Source organism: Salvelinus alpinus, chromosome 33, assembly GCF_045679555.1.
Source record: "Salvelinus alpinus chromosome 33, SLU_Salpinus.1, whole genome shotgun sequence".
Taxonomy (NCBI): Eukaryota; Metazoa; Chordata; class Actinopteri; order Salmoniformes; family Salmonidae; genus Salvelinus; species Salvelinus alpinus.
Genome location: NC_092118.1, coordinates 16,790,868 through 16,805,078, shown reverse-complemented (window position 1 = coordinate 16,805,078; position 14,211 = coordinate 16,790,868). Strand labels below are relative to the sequence as shown.

The window sequence follows — 14,211 nt, the reverse complement described above, 5'->3', positions numbered from 1 at the left end:
GGTGATTCTCACCTGGCAGGGCGAGCTGTTAGTTACAGTGTGAGTGCAAACTCTACAGTTTCCAAACTTGAGGAGATGTTAACTTCAGGTGTGAACGTAGGCTTTATAGGTAGACAGAGTGTGTATAGCTAGCTATCAGGAGGAGCCGTGACTCGCATGCGCAGAGTGTAAAAGCTCACCGTCTCCTCCCCCGTGGAGCCGAGACTTACAGCGTGAGAGTAGGCGCCATAGGCCCCAAACTGGATGGTCATGGGGCTGAAGATGCCGAGCTGGCCCGCCATCTGATGCATCCTACGCAGGGTCCGCTCCTTATCCGTGTCGGCAAACTTCACCACCAGGCTGGAGGACGCCCCCTGGGGATACGCACACTGCAATCAGTCAAGACAACACTCATCTCAGCAATGGACAGACACACACCACACTCAGTCATACACATACTTCAATGACTACGCACACACCTCAACGCTGGAAACACACACCAACCTACTCATACGCACAACATACTGAGTCATGACCACACACACTACACCAGACACACACCAACCTACTCATACGCACACCATACTGAGTCATGACCACACACACTACACCAGACACACACCAACCTACTCATACGCACAACATACTGAGTCATGACCACACACACTACACCAGACACACACCACACAACACCAGACACACACCACACTACACAACACACACACCACACAACACCAGACACACACCACACAACACCAGACACACTACACAACACTAGACACACACCACACAACACCAGACACACAGCACACAACACCAGACACACATCACACAACACCAGACACACACTACACAACACTAGACACACACCACACAACACCAAACACACTACACAACACCAGACACACTACACAACACCAGACACACTACACAACACCAGACACACACCACACAACACCAGACACACACCACACAACACCAGACACACACTACACAACACTAGACACACACTACACAACACCAAACACACTACACAACACCAGACACACCACACAACACCAGACACACATCACACAACACCAAACACACTACACAACACCAGACACACACCACACAACACCAGACACACTACACAACACCAGACACACACCACACAAGACCAGACACACACCACACAACACCAGACACACACCACACAACACCAGACACACACCACACAAGGTCTGAGCTGACTCAGTGCATGTTTTAAATGACTCCAATCTGAGCTGTGTAGAGATAGTGGGAATAGTGGGTGATCTGTGGGTTTAGTGAACTTCAGACTACTAGTGTACACACTGAGTATACAAAACATTAAGAACACCTGCTCTTTCCATGACATAGACTGACCAGGTGAATCCAGGTGAAAGCTATGATCCCTTATTGATGTCACTTGTTAAATCCACTTCAATCAGTGTGGATGAAGGGGAGGAGACATGTTAAAACATTATTTTAAAGTCTTGAGACAATTGAGACATGGATTGTGTATGTGTGCCATTCAGAGGTTGAATGGGAAATACTAAATATTGAAGTGCCTTTAAAAAGGGCTATGGTAGTAGGTGTCAGGCGTAACGGTTTGTGTCACAAACTGCAACACTGCTGTTTTTTTACACAACAGTTTCCTGTGTGTATCAAGAATAGTCCATCACCCAAAGGACATCCAGCCAACTTGACACAACGTGGGCCAGCATCCCTGTGGAACGCTTTATACACCTTGTAGAGTCCATGCCCCGACGAATTGAAGCTGTTCTGAGTGCAAAGGGGGTGCAACTCAATATTAGGAAGGCATTCCTAATGTTTGGTATACTCAGTGTACATTGGAGTGAACTGTGATCCTTAGTGTGGTCCCAGAGTAGTCCCAGTCCCCCTCCTGCCGCTCAACTGAATACGATACTCCATAATGAGGTCTGACTGGAGCCTTTGGCGTGCACAGGGAGAAGTATTGACTAATGACAGTGCCTTATGGCAGATATAGTGCTGTATTGATGTCTGTGCTTCTGAGTTTGGATCCAATTAAATCATTTGAGAGACAGAGACCAGAGTCAGTTCTTCATATGACGTCCAGGGAAAGGAGAGGAGAGGAGAGGAGAGGAGAGGAGAGGAGAGGAGAGGAGAGGAGAGGAGAGGAGAGGAGAGGAGAGAGGAGAGAGGAGAGGAGGCTGCCAGACAGGCAGAGAGACAGACACAGAAAGCCTCAGACACTGTCAAGAGGTCCAGATCCTATTTAATTCCAGCCAGTGCACGCTGCGCTGAGAGAGAGAGATACCCAGGAACTGCTGCTGCGGTTGCACCCAGGAAAGGAAAGGACAGAAGGACACAGGCAGCCAGGGGGAAGTCAGGATGTGATTAGCCAGATCATAAAAGCAAAGACACGGGGAGAGAAAAGGACTCCATAATCATAACTTGTATTCATCTTTCATATAAAGTGTCATCTTGACAGGTTCAGCACAAATGCCTGCTTTGATTTGTATTTTGATTTCAATATTTCCTTGCACGGTACAAATCGAAAAGAGATGGAAACTACAGGGAGACAGAGAGAGATGAGGACTGGTGTGTGTGTGTGTGTGTGTGTGTGTGTGTGTGTGTGTGTGTGTGTGTGTGTGTGTGTGTGTGTGTGTGTGTGTGTGTGTGTGTGTGTGTGTGTGTGTGTGTGTGTGTGTGTGTGTGTGTGTGTGTGTGTGTGTGTGTGTGTGTGTGTGTGTGTGTGTGTGTGTCAACAGCCAGAATGTAACCACTACTACCAGTGGCGCTGGAACCAAAACAGAACAAACACAAAGTCCCCCAACAAACAAAGAAACAAACAAACTGCCTCATGCGGTGAATGTGAATGCAGTGAGTGTTGAGCCCATCCACCAATAGTGGTGTGTGTGTCTCCTGCACTGTGCTGTAGAGGCTGGGTGGGTGTCGGGAGGGGTGTCAGCCTGCACCCTGGGGGGACAGTGTGTGTCATATTGGATTCTTCCTGTCAGAGGAGCCAGCCCTCTTCAGCCCTGAACCTGCCAGCCAGCGCCTCACCTCAGGCCAAGGGGGACCCATCTGGTTCTGCTCCCAAGATGCCATTTCAATTAGCTGAATCAATATGGCGGAGTGCCGCTCTAATGGTACACTGTTTTGTCCTTTCTAATTTCATTTTCTTCCCACCTCCTGACCTTTCACTGTTCTTTCCCTATCTTCTGCTGGGGCCGGTGGAGGGACGGGGCTGTCGGTTTTAATGAGGTCTGCGCTGAGCAAACATCCCTCCAGCTCCTCTCCGGCCGGCCGCACCGCGCCTCTGCACTGCCCCCGCTTCCCTTTCCTTTAACAGAGCGAGGGGCTGGCACTTAGATCACATTCATTTTCTGCTTTATGTAGCTGTGTATTCCTTTATCTATTTATAACCATTTTTCATTAACCATTCTTCATTTATTCATGAAGAACACATTGTGAGCAGCAAGAAGAAGGCTTGGCAGGGGGAGAGCTCCGGGCAGCCTCTACTCAAAGAACTGTGACTCAGGACTCACTGGTGTCTCCCCGCCTGCATAGTGCAGAGCAGAGTAGTGTATCAGGGAGCAAGATACAGTCTGCAGAGCCAGCCTAAAGTAGCACTAAAACGGAAACACTACCACAGCTGCTATTCACTATGGTACTGGAGAGAGAACAAACTGTGCTGGGCTTAGCATCTCATACTCTCAAAGAATTCTCTAAAACAGAATTGACTCAGTCAGAGCCTCTTCACCCTATCGAAACATATCTAGTGTCAGAACAAAGGATTTCATACCTTCTACTTACTGTTATTCTACCTGATACATCCTGACTGGATCTCCAGCCCGATCTCTAGGAGAGAGAGGGGACTTCAGAGGGAGAATTCACTGGAGGGGATCAGAGGACTTCATCCATCTGAAAAAAACTGGGAATAATTCAGCCACTAGATGCAAAGCAGCCTCTCTCTCTCTCTCTCTCTCTCTCTCTCTCTCTCTCTCTCTCTCTCTCTCTCTCTCTCTCTCTCTCTCTCTCTCTCTCTCTCTCTCTCTCTCTCTCTCTCTCTCTCTCTCTCTCTCTCTCTCTCTCTCTCTCTCTCTCTCTCTCTCTCTCTCTCTCTCTCTCTCTCTCTCTCTATATATTCTCTCTCTATTCTCTCTCTATTCTCTCTCTATTCTCTGTCTCTCTCCCAGCAGAAAATCATAACCTGACAAACAAACAAAAGTAATAACCTCCAACGGCATGACTCCTATCTCGAAAGAAAATGAATTCAGTGAATTTGATAAGGGGCAACAGGGAGCCTTCACTTTTGATGGGTACAGCTGAGGAATTTGTCACAGGTTCAATAACTAATCTAATTCTGAGAACAACACACTTGACATGTGAAAAACTCACATTGGATTTTGTGTACAGGCCAAAACGTGAAGAAAAAAAATAGGAAATGTAATTGAGGGATTAGAAATAAGCTACAAGAGTGAAACGGCATTAGGTTTTTATCTGCTCATAGCCCTGATATGAAGACACTGGTGTAAAGTGGGTACTATACAGACATGTAAACACACACTCAGACTTTATCCTCAGCAGAAGCTTATGACGACACAATACGGGCAATAATGTGTGGAAGCCTGTCTCAACAGAATACTCATGACAAACCACTACGTTACTATCATAATGGCAACCATGTAGAATGGTTTTGTAATCATTCAACTTATATACTTCATGGACATAGCAGAAATTCCAGTCTCCTCAATATGATGTAAAAACAGGGAATGCTTTGTAAGCTGTTGCACTAAACTAGTTCTCTAAACCCTGGTTCAGTGACATTATTGGGCTCCATCCTTGCTGAAAGGGTTAAACCCAAAACCGTAAATGAGATAATCAAATAAAAGATAACAAGTTTGTCCAGTAATTGGATGAAGCTTCCATGTGGGCCTCCAGTTCAACTCCAGTTGAACCGGTCTCTCCACATCCCCGTGGGCCTGATGGGAGGTATGTGTCTCCGTCTGTCTGTCTGTCTTTTTGTCTGCATTGGTCCATATTGTTCAAAAGTGGCCTGGCAACATGACCTACCCACTACACTCACCCACTTTAACAATACACACAAATACACACCATATCAACACTATTTACATGAAGTAAATACCTAGCCAAATACACACACAGTGTAAGCAATCTCAAGCAATAAAAGTTGTTCTTCTCGTACTAGTATCTGTGTTAGAAATTCGATCATGCTTTCATCCAGCGTAGGAGAGAGAGAGAGAGAGTATTATGTGTCATGCTCTCTAGCTTTGTGTTATCTCTCATTAATCTGGCTCGCCACTACCTCTCTTTCTCTCCCTTCCCTCCTCTCACACACTGTCTCACTCCTGCCAACACTAGTGAGCTCAGCAGACCCTGTCACCGCCAGTGCGACACAGAACACGGCCATGTCTGCAATTTGCTGGGTGCTGTCTGCCCCCGGCTCTGCCATTTGAAGCCCTGCCACCTGTGTCTCCCCCTTTTTTAGTTATCTTGCTCTCTTTCGCTCTCTCTCTCTCTCTCTCTCTCTCTCTCTCTCTCTCTCTCTCTCTCTTTCTCTCCGCAGCCTTAATTCAACAGCTGAACCAAGAGAGTGTCTACCTGTTTGGAGCCGGATTACCGTTTAAGTTCAATTAGGTGCACCTGCAATCTGCATCAATTAAAGGCCTGACCTGATCTATCAGCCGCTGCCTTTCGGTGGCGTCCCTCGCCCTTTCCCTTCATTACCAATGCTTTCATTACCACCCAATGTATTTTGGTCTGTGCAGGTATTATTTACGGCCGGGTGTGGCTGCCAGCTAACACAGATGCTCTAGAGTTGAACATTAAGAGAGAGCTCTTTGTGCGAGACTGGTCCAGACCCCACAGCTGGCAGTAGGTTAGAGAGCCACTCTGGATCCTGCCTCCTGTTAGTCGGTTGTTGGCGACATGTGGCACTGATATTATCCAAATGAACTGCATCCCCCTCGGTATCAAAGCCTTAGCTCGGTACTAATGGCCACCTTGCCTATTAATCTGACTGGGACTTGGACGTAGGATATAGAAGTAACAGGTGCAGGGGTTGAGGGAGAGATATCGATAATATAGATTATTAATGAGCTTTTGGATGGCTCTGGATACAATTCCGGGTCTGTTTGGGGCTCCATATGTCACCTTGGACAGTTCATCTGCCGTGGAGCAGCTCTCAAGTGGTTTAGCTGGCTTTGGTACTGACCCTGTGTTACTGCAGGCCGGGCAGGGCAGGGACTCAGCGCAGCAACAGACATACAAACCCAAAGGCGTTTTTTACCCCTCCCTAAGCTTGTGACTTCTAATGCTATTGCAAAACGTGTCACACAGCATCAGTAAGGGAAATATGTGTAAATGACATCAGGCTTCCAGGACACTATCCTGTTGCCAGAGAGCTTAAGTAAATATTTATAGCAAAACATCAATGGAGTGTATGAACTTAAGGTGTCTGCCAGGGACTGTGAATCTAAAATATGCATGGAGATTCTGTGTTATTCATCATCTTCCCTTAGTAAAACATATTTAATGATGGCCGTTACATGCCAGATAACAAGCATAACAACCCCAATTTGTAATTACTGCAGTTTGACAGGAGTTGCAGGATATCCAATAATTAGGATGATTCCAAGCATGTTGGGTAGGAGGAGATCTTTGTGTTTAGAGAAATACAGCATGATACTGTAAAACACGTTGGTACCACTGTTTATTCTCTACTATCGTGGTCTCAAATGAATCGTCCAAAAGCATGTTTGCTACAAAACCTACGACTATAAATGTAATAACTAGTCTCCTAAGACTCATAAGTTGTGCTAGTATATTGCATTTTCCAATTAAATACGCTGAAAGATAAGCTCTGTGTGAATGTTGTGTTTTTATACTGAAGGAGAATTCATTATTTCCATGATTGATTATTTTCCTCTACGGAAAAGTACCTCCCAATGAGCGTGCACTAAATCAATTAATACACTTTTGATTTCAGATATTTTTCAGAGACGATTTCCATATTTGAACATGAAATAATATTAATCTTGCAAAGCTGAATCATTTCTGTTGCATATATATTCTAGGACACACATAATGTATAGTATTCATATATCATTACAAAATGATTTCCATAGATACAGACTGGTAAAAAGGTACAATAGATATGAGAGGAGATATACAGGCGTAGGATCTTAATTTGACCAGTTTCTCACAGCAGGAGTAATCCTGCAGCGACAGGAAATGTGAATTATTGTGTGGATTATAACAAACTGACAGTTTTGTAGGGGTTGATAAATTGTTAGTTAGGACAAATCAAGTCAGACATTTTAAAGTCGAAATGACTAACTTTCGAAGCCTTTTTAAACCTTGAATACATTACAAGTTTTGTCATGTTTTGTCATTGATTATCATGTCTTGTCCCTGTGCTTCCCTTCTATTCGTTTCCCTCTGCTGGTCTTATTAGGTTCTTTCCCTCTTTCTATCCCTCTCTCTCCCCCTCCCTCTCTCCCTCTCTCGCTCTCTCTCTCTATCGTTCCGTTCCTGCTCCCAGCTGTTCCTCATTCTCCTAACTACCTCATTTACTCTTTCACACCTGTCCCCTATTTTGCCCTCTGATTAGAGTCCCTATTTCTCCCTCTGTTTTCCGCTTCTGTCCTTGTCGGATCCTTGTTTGATGTTTGCTGTTCTGTGTCCTTGTTCCGCCCTGTCGTGTTTTTGCCTTCTTCAGATGCTGCGTGTGAGCAGGTGTCTATGTCAGCTACGGCCTGTGCCTTCCCGAAGCGACCTGCAGTCTGTGGTCGCGTCTCCAGTCGTTCCTCTCTACTGACGAGAGGATTTCAGTTTTCCTGTTTTGGATTTACCTAAGATAATATCCAGGAGTATCGTTTTTGTTTAAGACTGGAATAAAGACTCTGTTTTTATTAAGTCGCTTTTGGGTCCTCATTCACCAGCATAACAGAAGGATCCGACCAAGAATGGACCCAGCGACTACGGATTCTCGCAACACTGCCGTCGAGTTCCAGGGAGCAATGCTCGGCAGACACGAGCAGGAATTGTCTGCTGCTCGTCATGCCGTTGAGACCCTGGCCGCTCAGGTCTCCGACCTCTCAGGACAGTTTCAGAGTCTTCGTCTCGTGCCACCAGCTACTTCCTGGTCTTCCGAGTCTCCGGAACCTAGGGTTAATAACCCACCATGTTACTCTGGGCAGCCCACTGAGTGTCGCTCCCAGGGCCCTGGCTTCCCTATGTCAAGGTGATCGATCCATAACGGATTACTCTATAGAGTTTCGCACTCTTGCTGCCTCCAGTGACTGGAACGAGCCGGCGTTGCTCGCTCGTTTTCTGGAGGGACTCCACGCTGAGGTTAAGGATGAGATTCTCTCCCGGGAGGTTCCTTCCAGCGTGGACTCTTTGATTGCACTCGCCATCCGCATAGAACGACGGGTAGATCTTCGTCACCGAGCTCGTGGGAGAGAGCTCGCGTTAACGGTGTTCCCCCTCTCCGCATCTCAACCATCTCCTCCCACCGGCTCAGAGACTGAGCCCATGCAGCTGGGAGGTATTCGCATCTCGACTAAGGAGAGGGAACGGAGAATCACCAACCGCCTTTGCCTCTATTGCGGTTCTGCTGGACATTTTGTCATGTCATGTCCAGTAAAAGCCAGAGCTCATCAGTAAGCGGAGGGCTACTGGTGAGCGCTACTACTCAGGTCTCTCCATCAAGATCCTGTACTACCTTGTCGGTCCATCTACGCTGGACCGGTTCGGCTGCTTCCTGCAGTGCCTTGATAGACTCTGGGGCTGAGGGTTGTTTTATGGACGAAGCATGGGCTCGGAAACATGACATTCCTCTCAGACAGTTAGGGAAGCCCACGCCCATGTTCGCCTTAGATGGTAGTCTTCTCCCCAGTATCAGATGTGAGACACTACCTTTAACCCTCACAGTATCTGGTAACCACAGTGAGACCATTTCCTTTTTGATTTTTCGTTCACCTTTTACACCTGTTGTTTTGGGTCCTCCCTGGCTAGTATGTCATAATCCTTCTATTAATTGGTCTAGTAATTCTATCCTATCCTGGAACGTTTCTTGTCATGTGAAGTGTTTAATGTCTGCTATCCCTCCTGTTTCTTCTGTCCCCTCTTCTCAGGAGGAACCTGGTGATTTGACAGGAGTGCCGGAGGAATATCATGATCTGCGCACGGTCTTCAGTCGGTCCAGAGCCAACTCTCTTCCTCCTCACCGGTCGTATGATTGTTGTATTGATCTCCTTCCGGGGACCACTCCCCCTCGGGGTAGACTATACTCTCTGTCGGCTCCCGAACGTAAGGCTCTCGAGGATTATCGAGGTTTCTCTCGACGCCGGTACCGTGGTGCCTTCTTCCTCTCCCGCCGGAGCGGGGTTTTTTTTTGTTAAGAAGAAGGACGGTACTCTGCGCCCCTGCGTGGATTATCGAGGGCTGAATGACATAACGGTTAAGAATCGTTATCCGCTTCCCCTTATGTCGTCAGCCTTCGAGATTCTGCAGGGAGCCAGGTTCTTTACTAAGTTGGACCTTCGTAACGCTTACCATCTCGTGTGCATCAGAGAGGGGGACGAGTGGAAAACGGCGTTTAACACTCCGTTAGGGCATTTTGAATACCGGGTTCTGCCGTTCGGTCTCGCTAATGCTCCAGCTGTCTTTCAGGCATTAGTTAATGATGTACTGAGAGACATGCTGAACATCTTTGTTTTCGTTTACCTTGACGATATCCTGATTTTTTTCACCGTCACTCGAGATTCATGTTCAGCACGTTCGACGTGTACTCCAGCGCCTTTTAGAGAATTGTCTCTACGTGAAGGCTGAGAAGTGCGCCTTTCATGTCTCCTCTGTCACATTTCTCGGTTCTGTTATTTCCGCTGAAGGCATTCAGATGGATCCCGCTAAGGTCCAGGCTGTCAGCGATTGGCCCGTTCCTAAGTCACGTGTCGAGTTGCAGCGCTTTCTCGGTTTCGCTAATTTCTATCGGCGTTTCATTCGTAATTTCGGTCAAGTGGCTGCCCCTCTCACAGCTCTGACTTCTGTCAAGACGTGCTTTAAGTGGTCCGGTTCCGCCCAGGGAGCTTTTGATCTCCTCAAGAAGCGTTTTACATCCGCTCCTATCCTTGTTACTCCTGACGTCACTAAACAATTCATTGTCGAGGTTGACGCTTCAGAGGTGGGCGTGGGAGCCATTCTGTCCCAGCGCTTCCATTCTGACGATAAGGCCCATCCTTGCGCTTATTTTTCTCATCGCCTGTCGCCATCGGAACGCAACTATGATGTGGGTAACCGCGAACTGCTCGCCATCCGCTTAGCCATAGGCGAATGGCGACAGTGGTTGGAGGGGGCGACCGTCCCTTTTGTCGTTTGGACTGACCATAAGAACCTTGAGTACATCCGTTCTGCCAAACGACTTAATGCACGTCAAGCTCGTTGGGCGTTGTTTTTCGCTCGTTTCGAGTTCGTGATTTCTTATCGCCCGGGAAATAAGAACACCAAGCCTGATGCCTTATCCCGTCTCTTTAGTTCTTCTGTGGCTTCTACCGACCCCGAGGGGATTCTCCCTGAAGGGCGTGTTGTCGGGTTGACTGTCTGGGGAATTGAAAGACAGGTAAAGCAAGCACTCACTCACACTGCGTCGCCGCGCGCTTGTCCTAGTAACCTTCTGTTCGTTCCTGTCTCTACTCGTCTGGCTGTTCTTCAGTGGGCTCACTCTGCCAAGTTAGCTGGCCACCCCGGCGTTCGGGGTACGCTTGCTTCTATTCGCCAGCGGTTTTGGTGGCCTACTCAGGAGCGTGACACGCGCCGTTTCGTGGCTGCTTGTTCGGACTGCGCGCAGACTAAGTCAGGTAACTCTCCTCCTGCCGGTCGTCTCAGACCGCTTCCCATTCCTTCTCGACCATGGTCTCACATCGCCTTAGACTTTATTACCGGTCTGCCTTCGTCTGCGGGGAAGACTGTGATTCTTACGGTTGTCGATAGGTTCTCTAAGGCGGCACATTTCATTCCCCTCGCTAAGCTTCCTTCCGCTAAGGAGACGGCACAAATCATCATTGAGAATGTGTTCAGAATTCATGGCCTCCCGTTAGACGCCGTTTCAGACAGAGGCCCGCAATTCACGTCACAGTTTTGGAGGGAGTTCTGTCGTTTGATTGGTGCTTCCGTCAGTCTCTCTTCCGGGTTTCATCCCCAGTCTAACGGTCAAGCAGAAAGGGCCAATCAGTCGATTGGTCGCATATTACGCAGCCTTTCCTTTCGAAACCCTGCGTCTTGGGCAGAACAGCTCCCCTGGGCAGAATACGCTCACAACTCGCTTCCTTCGTCTGCTACCGGGCTATCTCCGTTTCAGAGTAGTCTTGGGTACCAGCCTCCTCTGTTCTCGTCCCAGCTCGCCGAGTCCAGCGTTCCCTCCGCTCAGGCTTTTGTCCAACGTTGTGAGCGCACCTGGAGGAGGGTCAGGTCTGCACTTTGCCGTTACAGGGCGCAGACTGTGAGAGCCGCCAATAAACGTAGGATTAAGAGTCCTAGGTATTGTCGCGGTCAGAGAGTGTGGCTTTCCACTCGTAACCTTCCCCTTACGACAGCTTCTCGCAAGTTGACTCCGCGGTTCATTGGTCCGTTCCGTGTCTCTCAGGTCGTCAATCCTGTCGCTGTGCGACTGCTTCTTCCGCGACATCTTCGTCGCGTCCACCCTGTCTTCCATGTCTCCTGTGTCAAGCCTTTTCTTCGCGCCCCCGTTCGTCTTCCCTCCCCCCCCCCCCCCCGTCCTTGTCGAGGGCGCACCTATTTACAAGGTACGGAAGATCATGGACATGCGTTCTCGGGGACGTGGTCACCAGTACTTAGTGGATTGGGAGGGTTACGGTCCTGAGGAGAGGAGTTGGGTTCCATCTCGGGACGTGCTGGACCGTTCGTTGATTGATGATTTCCTCCGTTGCCGCCAGGGTTCCTCCTCGAGTGCGCCAGGAGGCGCTCGGTGAGTGGGGGGGTACTGTCATGTTTTGTCATTGATTATCATGTCTTGTCCCTGTGCTTCCCTTCTATTCGTTTCCCTCTGCTGGTCTTATTAGGTTCTTTCCCTCTTTCTATCCCTCTCTCTCCCCCTCCCTCTCTCCCTCTCTCGCTCTCTCTCTCTATCGTTCCGTTCCTGCTCCCAGCTGTTCCTCATTCTCCTAACTACCTCATTTACTCTTTCACACCTGTCCCCTATTTTGCCCTCTGATTAGAGTCCCTATTTCTCCCTCTGTTTTCCGCTTCTGTCCTTGTCGGATCCTTGTTTGATGTTTGCTGTTCTGTGTCCTTGTTCCGCCCTGTCGTGTTTTTGCCTTCTTCAGATGCTGCGTGTGAGCAGGTGTCTATGTCAGCTACGGCCTGTGCCTTCCCGAAGCGACCTGCAGTCTGTGGTCGCGTCTCCAGTCGTTCCTCTCTACTGACGAGAGGATTTCAGTTTTCCTGTTTTGGATTTACCTAAGATAATATCCAGGAGTATCGTTTTTGTTTAAGACTGGAATAAAGACTCTGTTTTTATTAAGTCGCTTTTGGGTCCTCATTCACCAGCATAACAAGTTTGCATTTCCTGCTGTGCATGACATTTCCTGCAACAGGGTGAGCAGATTACGATCCGACATCTGATCCAATAATATATACAGTATAAAGAGGAGGAAGGGAAGCGCTTCTAAGGTACACAATAGTACATTTTGGTAGATGGAAGGTGCTCTTTGGTAAAAGGGTAAATTGGTCATCAAAAAGAAAGGAGGACCAAGGCACTCTTCATATAATTAATTAAAATGCCTTTAAACAACGTTTTTTTTAAACCGACGCGTTTCGGCTGCATGCCCTTCGTCAGGGAGTACAAAAAAAGAAAAAAAATATATATACAGTATATTCAATGACAAGACATCTATGCTGCACATACATACAGTTGTGCAATGTGAAACGTTGGATGCTGACTGTGTGATTATTTTGTGAACGTTAATGCTAAGAAAGTCTGCATACTTATCAAAGCCGTGTGTGTGTGTGTGTGCTTGTGTGCGTGTGTGTGTGTGTGTGTGTGTGTGTGTGTGTGTGTGTGTGTGTGTGTGTAACACGGTTTTACTCACTGGCATGGTCTGTCCGCCGTGCAGGCTGTTGATGGCCGCCTGTGCTTCTGCGTGACTGGAGAACTTGACAAAGGCACAGCCTGCGCACACACGCGCCCACACCGACAGAGGGGGAGAGAGAGAGAGAGATGCCGCATCAGAGAGCTGGCCTTGAGTACGGCAAAAACATTCATTACCATTATTTTCATGTTATCTAGTTTGTTAATGTATTCTGCCATTTGTGTTTTCAGTGCATAACTCTGAATAAATCATTCTAATTGTAGTGAAGGCATTAGCTGCATGGAACATCCTGTCCCTCGCCCATTTCTAATTCCACCCCTCTACGCCGGAGCACAGGAGCAACAGCATCTACTACCGAGCCTTGGTTGTGATTATTCATCTGTTTAATATTTACACATTGTGATCTGTGTGCAGTCTATCATAAAACAGATTATGATGACAAAGGCGTAGTATTATAATATGCCTATCTGCCAGTATCTTTGCTTGTGTATAATTTTTTACTAAGGGCTTTGCTCAAGGGGCATTCAAATCATCTTAAATCTGTTGCCTGGCTTATGCAAAAATCTACAGGAACAGACCAAAAAACTGAAGGTAACATTCTTGGGGTTTCAAATAATTATCTTCTGATTTCGATCAACATAATATATTAAACAAGATTTAACGTATAAAAATGTATGCCCATGGTTAAAAAGAAACACACAAATATGTAGCTATTCCAAGGAATAAATTGTCTTAACATATTCTGATCTATCAGAATATACATGTTTATTGAGGGAGAGATAATACAACAGAGAAAAACTATGCACAATAAAGAAAGTGTTGTACTGTTTAAAAGTGTTGTACTGTTTAAAAGTGTTGTACTGTTTAAAAGTGTTGTACTGTTTAAAAGTGTTGTACTGTTTAAAAGTGTTGTACTGTATAAAAGTGTTGTACTGTATAACAGTGTTATACTGTATAAAAGTGTTGTACTGTATAAAAGTGTTGTACTGTTTAAAAGTGTTATACTGTATAAAAGTGTTGTACTGTTTAAAAGTGTTATACTGTATAAAAGTGTTGTACTGTTTAAAAGTGTTATACTGTATAAAAGGGTTGTACTGTATAAAAGTGT

At 46.9% G+C, this 14,211-nt stretch overlaps 1 protein-coding gene across 29 annotated transcripts in view; it reads right to left on the bottom strand.

Moving 5' to 3' along the window:
* Positions 1-14,211, bottom strand: part of LOC139563272 (CUGBP Elav-like family member 4) — a 187,986-nt gene that overhangs the window by 31,318 nt on the left and 142,457 nt on the right. For 14 of the 29 annotated variants that reach the window (XM_071381790.1, XM_071381795.1, XM_071381800.1 and 11 more), the window contains 2 exons: positions 13,104-13,183; positions 210-353 (listed from right to left, as the gene is read on the bottom strand). In XM_071381790.1, coding sequence (XP_071237891.1) covers positions 210-353; positions 13,104-13,183 — 224 coding nt within the window. Of the gene's footprint in view, positions 1-179; positions 369-13,103; positions 13,184-14,211 lie in introns of all 29 variants that reach the window. The other 15 variants (XM_071381778.1, XM_071381783.1, XM_071381781.1 and 12 more) reach the window with 3 other exon arrangements.